At 25.6% G+C, this 12,937-nt stretch overlaps 1 protein-coding gene across 1 annotated transcript; it reads right to left on the bottom strand.

The window, feature by feature from the left end:
- Positions 1 to 694: 694 nt before the first annotated feature.
- On the bottom strand, positions 695 to 11,672 carry LOC123296066. The gene is made up of 10 exons (XM_044877528.1): positions 11,391 to 11,672; positions 11,092 to 11,331; positions 9,229 to 9,419; positions 8,963 to 9,160; positions 8,171 to 8,416; positions 5,824 to 6,216; positions 2,553 to 3,241; positions 2,123 to 2,321; positions 1,159 to 1,442; positions 695 to 1,027 (listed from the first exon to the last, which is right to left on the bottom strand). Exons 1-10 carry the CDS (start codon positions 11,507 to 11,509, stop codon positions 800 to 802), a joined length of 2,787 nt encoding a protein of 928 aa, XP_044733463.1. The 5' UTR covers positions 11,510 to 11,672; the 3' UTR covers positions 695 to 799.
- Between the last annotated feature and the right edge of the window lie 1,265 nt (positions 11,673 to 12,937).

Here is a 12,937-nt window from a genome sequence, read left to right as displayed (position 1 = left end):
GGGCACCGTGACGTGTCATATATAGATAAATCATAATTTTAAATGATGAAATATTGTAAATTAAAGATCGATTATACATATAAGTTCCTGACACTTTTTGCCAATTCCCTAACTGCATTCAGCACCTCTCTGTAGAATAGTATAATTTTCTTATTCCGTGAAATAAATAAATTTAATAAATCATGATAATACTTAATTTTAAGGCTATTTTAGGTTATAAAAAATGACATTTATCCAAACATGCGAGAAAAGTATTCTCTTTTAAATATATAATAAATATACTAAATTAAAAAATGCTCATGAATTTCACGCTGAAAAACAAATAAGAAAATAATGTAAAGAAAAATAAGTTCAATTTTTTCTAATTCACTTTGAATGGCCGACTTTTCAAACATAAATTTAAAAAAAATTTCTATTTCGAAATATTTTGGGGAAATATCTGACTAGCTTTCGAAGTGTAGAAATAATTCAACTCATTTTAAATTCTTTATAATTAATTTTTTACGTGGTACCATTCATTAACTATATACCTATTAAATATTTTTGTATTATATATTCCACATACGAAAAACTTTGATACTTTCTGGTCAAAAAGTAGTAATATTTTATATTTTAATTTTTTTTTTCATTTAATTCATTCCAATTCAGTTTAAAAAAAAATAATAAACTATAAAATATTTTAAATTGTCTGACTAGAAAAATAGAAACCACATTTTTAAGACCTTAATTTAATTTGTACATTTACATAGTGATATATTGCTGCATTGGTAATAATAATTATCCCAGTGATTATTTATTTTCAAGGTGGTGGTGGAGTATCATTTGCAATTGAGCCATGCACCCTAAATCTATACAAGCACGTAAATTTAATATTGCCATGATTCGATTCAATACGTAACTCAATCATTTCAAATGCTGGAATTGGATCCTCTGCTTGAACAGAAAAATATTGTAACGAATCTCCATTGGCGTCATAAGTATATTGTCCTAATTTCAACGGATTACGTTCGGTTTCATTTACCAAACCCTAAAAAAGATACAATCATTTATTATTGATATTTTTAATACTATTGGGATCTGACCATTTTGGTTAAGATATCTAATGCATAAAATTTAAACTATATCACCCATTGCATTAAAAAATTTGTGAAAACTTACCCAGACAGAAAAATTTTGTGGTGCAGAATCAATATGACCTGTTGGTGATATTTCTTTTGGGATATGTTCTAGTGAAAATGTATGAATATGAACTCTTGTTGATAATTTTATAACTAAAAAGCCTGGAAAACCTTGAAAAGCCCAACATTCACCGGGAACAACACCTTGATTAATAACAACTCGTGGTGTATTGCTTGGATACCATAATGGAATTCCAAATACACTAATTACAGCTGTTTTTGCATTGTAACTTTCAGTACAGCGTGTAGATATTACTTGACCCCCTAAAATTAACAAAAAAATGTGTTAAATGTTGTACATTCTGTAAAAAAGTACCCGAAATTTTAATTTAAAGATCTGGAGTAATGTTTAAAAATTTTTTTCCGTAGTCTGTTAACAGGTTTGTTAACAAAGGTTTGTTATAGCAGCTGGTAAAATCAATACACCGTAGTAGTGTGTGATAATTTTTAATGAACAAAATGATTTAAAATAAAATTTACATCAAATTCTCGTTTTGTACGGAATTTCGCAGACCGACTCGACAAAAACATCAAAAAAGCTTGAGATGAACGTGTTTAATAAATTACATGAGCTTACAAAACATAAAAAAACTTTTAAGGAAGGACAGAAAATCAACAGAAATTAATCTTGAACCTTCGTTCAATTTCATCAATATCGACAATACTGATTCAATAGTATATATTAAACAAAATATAAACAATAGATTTGTTGCCAACTACCTTCTTTTTTTAATCCCCGACGTAAAAAGTGTCAGATTGTTATTTTGACCTCTAAGTGTGTGTATGTCTGTGGCATTGTATTAATTGAGAGTATTCTTAGCTATGTTTCAAGAAAATCGGTTCAGTTTCGAGAGAGATACAAGAAAAAACAAAACATTTGTCAGGGTTTTTATAAATTTTGTAAACCTAAGTTATCTAGAACCATTTAGTATAGTAAAATTTACCTGAAGGTTCCAAAGCAAAATCTGGCATACCAGTTTTATCAGCATTTAATTTATTTAAACCACCTTTTAATTGTTTTATTTCAAATTTAATAGCATTTAATTCATCGTCATCAATAGCCACTTTCGTGTGAACAACTTTTTCTTGCTGCGTTTGTTGATAAATTTTTTGTATTTCTGCATGAATATAATTATTTATCTCAATTTTTTGGAAATTTTTTATATCATCTAAACCAGCCACCAACGTAGTAATTAAATTTTTATGATTTTCAATTAATTTACTATGTTGATCAATTTTAAAATTAATCAAATTCAATTCATTTGATATTAAACGTTTTACATCATCTTCTGTTAGCGTGGACGATTCTATTTTTTTATTTAATTCTTTAATTATATTTTCAGTTATTTGTTGTGTATCGAATTCTTTCTGGACATATTTCTCTTGAATAATTGGCGGTAATGTAATAACTTTTTCTGGTAATACTTGTTTAGGCGTGTCTTGAATTATAATTTTTTTCTCCGAAATTTTGATTGGATCACTTGCAAATAAATTTTTGAAATAACCAATTGGTAAATATAAGAATCCCGGTATTGAATATATGATTGACAATAGTGAACTCAATCCTTCAAATAAGAAATTTCCCAATGACTGATACGTTGTGGTGAAAAGCCAATAAATGTTTTCAGATACTTTTCCACTTCCAAATTTAACATATTCATAGCATGAAGCAATTCCAGAAATAATTGCTGTAAATCCATTCGTGAAATTTTCATAAACCGATGAAGATGATGTGGAAATAAATTTCAAAGGCAATAATAAACATTCGTAAATTTTTGAAAATCCTAAAGTTAAATATTCATAGCCTAACTGAAAAGGCCATGCCATACATTCAAGAATGTATTCGAATTGTGATTTCGGTGATGATAAATAATTTTCTGATATAAAGTTAAATGTATTCACTGCATAATCATAAATCGACGTCAAAGGCCAAAATATTATTCCCAAAACTTGAAATAATCCAGATTTAATATAGCTAATACTGGTTTCTAATCCAGAAATAATTGGAGATGTAATAGATTCTTGAATTTTGTATGAAGAATTATCCCATAAATAAAGCCAACCTAAAAATAAAAAATTATTTATTTTTCATAAATTACTCGAAATTACTTCTTTTAAATTATTTATAAATGAGTTAGAAAATATGAACAATTAGAAAATTTAAGAATGCAGACATTTTATAAGCAAATAATCAATGAAAAAATTATACTCTCCATTTTCGATAACTCATCTATAATTATAAAAAAAAAATCTTATTTAAAAACGCAATGCAAATATTTTTAATACAAAAATTTTTGGTGGTGCGTAAGATAGAGGGAGACAAACCCACTCACCTCACAATAATATGATGTGTTTTGCCTAATCATTTTTATTAGATACTGCGGGCAAGTGGGTCGCACCTCTATCCTGCGACAAACACCGTCTAGCCCACAGTCGTGCAACATCATATCTTCGTTAGTTTTCTTCTTAGCCGCTTTTGTGTTTGTCCATAAGGATTTTAGGATTCAATCAAAAGGATTAAGGATTGTAAATTTAAACTAAATAATTGATTTATGAACTCATTATTATTTATAAAGAAACAAAGTAAAAAAAAATCTTATAAGTGAAACTTCTTTGATTTTTAAATACCAAAATTGGAAAACTTTGTTTTAATAATTTGATAATATATTGAAAATATCTTTGGTAAAATAAAAATTATTTGTCATTCAATAATTTAGGCCTCTTTCGCAGATCTTTGTATTTTTAGACAGAACACTCCTAAAAAACATAAAATTTGTTAACTCCCCTAAATTTAGTGGGTTTTTGTTTCTTAATCGACACTTTTTCCTGTTTTAGAATTCCAAGTTATATTGTAAACAACATTTTCAGTAAAATATTAAAAAATTGCTATTACAACTAAATAAGCGCTAATTAACATAAATTACTTTTATGCGAAATCCTCAAATGCATAGATATTATTTCTGGTTAATATGATTTTAATTGGTTTATCACGATGAAATCAATAGAAAATTTAACAATATACATTTTTAAGTCCAATTCGATATCATTTTATTTTATATTCGTGTAAAAAAAAAAGTTTCACTTCATAAAGATTAGAAAAATCCGAAAAACATTTAGAATAGTTTTTGGTATTGTAAATATAAATAATAAATTCTAATAAATATGTATTAAAAACTCATTAAAAAAAAAATTCTGTTAATTATTTCTCCTTATCAATTAATTGTTAGTTTTATGAAAAATTCAATTACTAGAACGCAAATATATATAAATTGATAAATGTAAATAAATAATAAATAAAATACCATAAAATCAACCAACTTAAAAACTTTGAGAACACAACTTATCAACTATACTATTTTTTTAATATATTTTTTCCTCTTTTTTTTTTTGGTTTATAAAAAATTGTTGTACTTTTTACTTATAGCTTAGAAAAAAAATCATTGACAAGTAGAAATCAAAATTATTTAGTACCGAATTTAAATCTATTAGATCCAAAATACTCTTGCAAATTTTAATCTAAATTCTGTTATAAAAATAGTTTACTACTGTAGATACTATTAGAGAGATCATAGTATAATGTTAACTAAATCAAGATTTTACTTTTTTTTTAATTGTAAAAACGAATCAAAATAATTAAATTTTGTGGAAAAAAACAAATCAGAATGAAACGAAATATTAATAATAATTCGCCATTTTGACTATTTCCATTAAAATTATAAATACGGATGGTTTTATTTTTGAGACATTAATTGTATTAAAAAAAAATTTTGAAACTTTGAAATACAATTTATATTTTTTGTTGTATTATATCAAGTTTTATCTATAGTGTGATTCACATAGAGTTAGAAATTTTTGTATTCATAATGATAATTGCTCTAATCAACTTGAAATAATTTATAACTAATCAAAAATTTCTAATGCTTTGTGCTCAATTTATAGATTTCCATAATAAAAATTTATTTCTAACAATGTCTCAATTAACAATAATAACTTAATAAAATATTGTAATAAAAAAGCAGGTCCAAGATAATTATTCCTTTTTCCTTTGTCTTGAGTAAATAAAAAAATAAATGAAAAAAATACTTTAATGAGAGAACCTGAATCCTGAATAAACTTAACTGAATTATTTTAAAAAAAAGTACGTATATCAAAATCAAACTAAAACCCATTAGATAATATTAATAATGAAATAAAAAAGCACCATTTTTTTCTTAGTTTAGGAGGTAATGAAATCATACTCTGAATGTACTTATTGCACAAAGATTTTCTTAGTAATATGCATAATTTACCAGAATAATTAAGAAGAACACATTCAAAATAATTTTTAATGTCCTGATATAAAAAACAAAAACACAAAATAATCTTTAATTCAGGGCATTAGAAACAGCTAAATTTTGTATAAAATAAATTGTTATACCCAAGAGTCAGCAATAGTTAATCATCTATTTAATCTAATTCTAAGACGTATAAAACTCCGTGCCTTGTTAGATATTAAAAGAATTATAAAATAAAAATTAAACTTTAATGTCACGTAAATTTTACTACCATCGATTCTGCTACTAGTAGGTTCCGGTTGTAATTTACAAATCGATAATCTTTGTTCAAAAAGTGTGCTCTACCACCTAAATTAATTTAGAAAATATTTAAAGTTCAATATTTTCATCATTAAATGGATCAAAATTATCATTGATAGCATTATTATCATCAAGTAATGGATCTTCCGATTGTGGTTGTAATATATCATCTGATTGTACAGATTGTGTATCTGATTGCTCAACATTACTCGATTGTGGCTCCTCTTTATTTAAACTTAAATATTCACTTAAAAAGAAATTATATAATTCATTGTAACTTTCACTTGTTGCCAATTTAGTATATTCAAATGCTTCCATAAATTTATCTTGTGATGATTGAACATATTCAGAAACAGGTTCTGGTATGGATATTGATGGAAGTTCAGGTAATTCAGGTAATTTAGGTAAATCAGGTAATTCTGGAATATATTCGTTTAAGTCAACATTTGTACCATAATTAATTCCTGAAAGGAATATATTGTATTATCAATTTATTATGAATCAATGAATTTGAAAATTATTTTAATTTGAAACCAAACACCTGTGTTAATAAAATAAATGTATTATGCGTTATTATCTATAACGATTTTATATATAGGGTGAAATTTAAAAAACATGATTTATGAATGTATTGAAGAAAAATTAAATCTTTTTTTAATATTTTAGATGTAATAAAATTATTATTGAGAAATAAAATGAAACTGCTTTAATGAATGATTTTTATATTCAAGTTAATAATTGGCCAAATAATGATCGTATTTTTTTTATAATTTCTGTATAGTTTCTATACATTTAGCATCCATCCCATCTACAGATTTAACAGCAAGTTAAATCAAGTTATAAGTTCACTTTTTTAACATCAAATGCAATCTAATAAGGAAGAAAAATTCCGCAGTTGTCAACATATTAAGAGAAGGTTTTTAAGAAGATGGATGTAGCACAATAAAATCTTGTTTTAATGCTTACTTCTTTCTATTTTAAGGAGATTCTCGTGGAAGAGCAAATCATTTAAAACTTGCTAAAAATTTGTAAATTAGTTTTAAAAATTTTAATTTGTACATGTAAGTAAGTGGAGATCAATCTTGTTGTCTCTTTGGTTAAGAATTCAATATGAAAAACAATTTTAAAAAAATTATCTTTTTTTTTAATATGATTACAATAAAAAAGTGAAGAAAACGAATTACGGAGATATTTGATATTTTTGATGAAAAACTTTCAAAGCATAATATTTTACTTTCAAAATAATTTATAATTAATTAATAATAATATATTATTAAACAAAAAAGAGAAGTAACATAATAGCTTCTTTATTTTTTAAATACTTGGTACTTGGATCTTCTTAAGTGTGAGTACATGATTGCACACATAAAGCTTTCTTATTTCATTTGATTGACAAATTACTGGTTTAATATGATCATGAAAAGTATATTTGAACGCTTTTAAAAAAATCTTTTAAATATTTTTCTTTAATTTAAGATTTAAACATATATACTGAATAATTTTAACATCAATATTAGATATTATAAAAATACGCTCAAATGAAGATCGAACCGACAACATTTCACTGGCCGACAAATGTTGTGAATTTGATCCTCGCTCGAGTGTAATTTTCATAATTTTTAACATTGATGTCGAAAAATATTTATCTTATCTACTTTAACCAAAGGTGTTAACAAGATATTGCAAATTAATATTATAAGACATTACCATTTCCTAAATTAATTTGATATTTTTAAATAACACCCTATATAACGTTCAAATAAAAAACAAATTTTAGAGTCAGTTTAAAATATCTTGAACAATACCTTCCCCAACGAAAAAATTAACAACGATAATCTATTTTTTTAAATTTGACAATGATTTATTGCGTGGTTGTTGCAATAAAGAAATTTAGTTTTGAATAATTGATACATCAAATATAAAAAGGATCCATTCTGACTTAAAGTTTACGAAATGGAGTCTGTTAAGATGTACTTTCATCGAACGTCATTATACGAATTTGCGGGTGAAACGAAATTGTTAAAAAAAGTTATAAATCAGTTTTTTGAATTTCGTGGCGTGAATGAAAAACAAATTGAAGGTTAAGAGAAACTGATAATTGTTAATCATTCATATAAATGAAGAACAGGTCAAATTTTTAATATATGTTTCGAGCCAGACAAAAATTGTTTTTTTTTCAGAATCCCAATCATTTTTTGGGATAATTGTTTTAGTTTACATTCCAGATCCAGATTAACCCTGTGTATTTGATTAAGGACAGATCTTTTATAAGCCCGAATAACAAACAAACATATTTCCGTATTTTAAAAATAATATTATAAATCAAGATATATCAAACTGATCAATAAAATTCGAATTTATTAGAATTTATTATCAATAGTTAACAATAATTTAAAATTGTATATAATCATAACTTACCCAGTAATAATAACAATAAAATTAAAGAACCATAACCAATTCTTCGTAATATTTTCCAACGATCTTCGGATACTTGATTTACAAGGTTTTGTGTTGTTTCTGATGCTTCAGTTGATAGTGTTGTGCGATTTTCTCGTCTCAGTATCCAGCTATCAAGTAACAATACAGATCCAAGTAAGGTATAATAAGCTGATCCAATTTTTGCAAAACTTGAACTTATGAAAGTCCAAATTTTTTGATACCATTCTTTAAAAAAAAAGAAATTATAATTTAATAATTTTTCGTGTGAAAATAAATGTGTAAAGAGGTAGTATAGTCAAAGTATAGACAATTTTTAATTTGATGAATATTAAATTAACAAATAAAAGTATGATTTATTTAGATTATTTCCACATGCTTCTTAGCACCTCTAATTTGGGTTTGTGGTTAAGTTAATAAGTTTTCCAACAGTTAGAATTTTTTTTTAAATTCAAATGTAATTTTTAACTTTTTAAGTTGTATACACAAACATTTACAACTTTGAAATGAGTTATTGAAAAAAAAATTCCCAAATTTGTGGAAATATTCTTTAATTTTAAAACTGTATACTGATGAGTATTCTAAATATACCTAATAAATATCTCCAGGGCTTAAAAATTAAAAATATAATTTTATTAAAAAAAAAAATTATCAAAACAATCAAGATTTTTACCATAATAATAAATATATTCGTCAAATTAATATTTCATATGCTTTGTCTCCAATTTTACCTCCCATACACACTTAAATATTTTCAATTTAAATTTCACTCACTTTGTTCTGCTCTATAATTTCTAATATAAGATCTGCCAGATAATTTTCTACTTGTTACTGAATGGAAATAGTTCGTTAACACGGTATAAATTAATGTAATGCGAGTTATTCGCAAAATTTTTTGAATTAATGTTTCATTAATTTTATAATCAACCTCATCTTTCCCCCAAAATTCTTCCAAGCGACGTTTCGGTAAATCTAAAATGATATTAATTTTTTATATCTTTCAAAGATAAAATAATTGTATTCATTTTAAATGTTTATACCTGAATTTGTATAATAATTTCGTGATAAATGTGTTCTTTCCAATACGTAATTATTTTTCGAATCAGAAAGAGTTCTTTCTTCACTGTGGATGGAACGTCGAGACATATTTGGCATTATGATGGCGCCGGGTTCTAATTCTCTGCGATGCGGAGAATACCTCGAATATGTGTAATCAGTTTTGGGATATTTACTAATAAAATTAAAAAAGTTCCGTAAATATTTTTAAGTTTATAATTTAAAAAATAATTATAAAAGTCATCTGAACAGTAGGATAATCGAAAAATAGGATATTAACATTTTGAGTCATTCCGAACTTTATATCATATATAACACCCTATTCAAGTATTCAATATCATAAAATATTAACTCTTAATGATCATAAAGATTAAGATAAAATTCAAAGCCACCTAGTAGTAGTAGTAGGGTTACAATCGGAGATCTAACATGACAAAATATAATGGGAAAAATTAGAAAAATTTGATAACTATTTATCTTACTTGAAACAAAAGTATTGAATGTTGATCACAGATTATAGTTTTTAATTTAAAACAGATCTGCAACTCCCTGTAAAATTTTTACTATTTTCGTTCTCTGAAGGTACTTTTTGGACAACATTTCATGTACAGTAGAGTGCCTATCTATTTATGTAATAAATTATAATCTGTGATGTTGATTTAAAAAGAAGATATATCTAATTTTAGTCTGTTTTGTTTTAGAACATCCGCACATGGATCACCATGTAAATAAAACAAATTAACAGCTTTATGACATCGCATCTGTCACCTACAATTTGAACTATTGGAGGCCAACAATTTGAACATGAAAGCAACAACTCAATATGAGTAAGGATGGCGCTAGAACAGAGGTGCACAAACCTTCATAAAAGCTTATCAGTGGTCACCGTTACCCGATTCTTTTTCGAGCAAACTAGGGATTTTACACTTAAGTAAAAATCGGTATTAATTCCGTTTTCAGTAAATGAGACATAATAAAATAAACTAAAATTTTAAGTATTTTAGGAATAATAATCTACTATAATTTTTAAATTTTGCCTGGCTTAAAAAATAAAAATTTATAAAATTTTCTATCTTATGTATATAAAATATATATTTCCCAAATTAAATCAGGACTGAGCCTGTACGTGTCGGACATTAAATTTTAGACTTTAAATCGGACATCTGGCAACGCTCTCTGTGACCTACTTTAAATATGTGGTACAAAAATTTCCAATGAGTTGTATGCAAACGTTTTTGAAGATTGAAAAAGCTGTTACCAATAAAGTTAGTCAAATTTTGATATTTATGTATCACAGTTTATAGTTAGTCTCTTTGCTGAATCACACTAATAAGTTTTCTCATTCTCAAAATCCTTACAGTTAAAAATCTTTTAACAAAAAAGGTGATAGTGGTAATTGAATTTACAGTAATTTCACTTCAAAGAGATGTACCTAGTGCCTGCTCTATTTTTGTTTTAAGAGAATAATTGTAATTACGGTGCAAGAGTGTAATAATAAAACATTAATATTTATTAGCATTCAAATGGCTTATTGCTATCTTTTCTTTTATTGAAAACAGCCATTTGACCTACATCTTCTCAATATAAATAGGGTATTGGCTTATTGATATCCTTTTTTTTTTAATGCAAGCTAAGTCGTTTAGTTATTAGTGAATAATAACATCAAATTTGAAAACTGAAAACTTATTCCCACTAAAATGATATAAACAAGCTAATTTCGATAAAATCAGGAAAATTTAAGTACCTACAGATTCCCGCTAAAATAGTAAATTTCAATGTATAATTAAGACCAATCACAAGCGTGTTTCAAATTCTACTTATTTTCTCATTTTCTACTTAAAACTTACTTCCAATATTCGCCAGCCTCTTTATATAATTTATAGGGTTTATGATTTGATAAATCCTCAGCAGAGCGAGCAACATTTCCATTTCGATTCGAACTATGCCGTTTATCAAAACTAGATTCTTCATTTTCCTCTGAACTGTAGTCAGATGTATTATGCCGTAAATTTTTACTTTTCCTTTGCTTTAAAGATGAAGTAGTTACGCGTGAATTAGTAAATACATCTTCAGAATACGACGAAGACCTATCACAAAAAATAAAGTTGAAATTTTATTGTATTTTAGAATTTCATTAAATTCTTACAGAATTTCTGTTTCATTTTCCGAATCATGTTCATTTTGTGAAATTGAAACTGGTGATTTCCCCGTCGAAGACACGTTATAACGTCTTGTTATTCGACGTAAACTATTTTGTGATTCCATTTTTTAGCTAGAATATTTTCTTAAAAACATTTAAATTAACAGAAAAAAAACAAACATGAACAACGATTAATATTAAAAATAAATAATGAAAAAAAAATTAAAAAATTTTAGATTGCATTTAATTCACAATAGTTTTTTAAAAACACAACTGGTATTGCCTGCCAATACACACCTCATTTAAAAATAACAGTTTTTTAAATTAAATAACAAAATTTTAAAGAGAGTTTTTTATAACTTTATTTTTTCACAGTATATAACATCGAGCAACCAAAAAATGCTTTTTTTTTTTAGTTTAAGTATTTCAACGTTTTAAAATAGACATAAACTAAGTATAAATTCATATAACCCAAAATGATATTTTTTAGTTTTAATATTTTTTAGCTTTCTCGCGCACACTAAACAAATGCGTCACGGCATCAAAGAAATAAAAAAACATTTGAACATAGTTTTTATTGGTAAGTAAAGAAAAAAGACAATCGCCTAAACCACAGACTTATTAGTAACTATTCTCTCTTTTTAATGAACAAATTAATTAAGAACTATTTGTCTTGTCATATTTTTAAAAGAAATGTGTTGTTGTTGATAAAAATAAACAGTGACGTCACTTATTTTATGATCAATTGTTAGGGGGAGCTGTATATTTTCAATATTTTGTTCAAATTTGAAAAAAATATAATAATTATGCACAAATCACGTACAATATTGAAACTTTTCGAATAAAAATATGTTATCACTCAAATTAATAGCATTTTTGTAGACTGAAAACGATCATATTTTTATGATCTTTTACTGACTATATAATAAAATTCTTGTAATCTTAATTTCTTAAATAATCATGATTGTAAAATTTTATAAATTTTAATTACAGTCAAACTATTTGTTTATGTTTGTCTTATCAGTCCTCTAAATCCTCTGTAATAAATTAAATTCTTTATTTAATTAAATAATGTATGTATTAGTCATAAATTCAAGACTAGGAAATACTGTTAGGTTCACAAAAATTGTCCATCTTTCAATTTTTATAGATATTTGATCTTATATATTTGAAATACGTATTTGTATAACCCAAAAAATGATCTAGGAATTGGGACAAAATCGATATCTTTAGGAGTTCTCATTTATTATCTTTGATAATATTTATACTCACTTAGCCCAGATTAAAGTGTTGTGAGTGTGTTATTTGCGTAAATTTTTTATGCATATTGCCCAATTTTGCGAAATAGTACGAAAGAAAGAAAGATGAAGAAAATTTTCTGTAATAAATAATTTTGCAAAGTAATATCCAATACTACTTTCTGCAATGCTGAATTTGCACTACGCATGTATTTATCGATAGTGACGAGAAATCATTCTCGAAACTGGAGATAATTAAAAATAGATTGCGGACATCAATAAATCAAGAACGCTTGCCAAGTCTGATACTTACCT

The sequence above is a fragment of the Chrysoperla carnea genome, chromosome 3 (genome assembly GCF_905475395.1).
Source record: "Chrysoperla carnea chromosome 3, inChrCarn1.1, whole genome shotgun sequence".
In the NCBI taxonomy this organism is placed as follows: domain Eukaryota; kingdom Metazoa; phylum Arthropoda; class Insecta; order Neuroptera; family Chrysopidae; genus Chrysoperla; species Chrysoperla carnea.
This window is presented reverse-complemented; position numbering and strand designations above follow the sequence as displayed.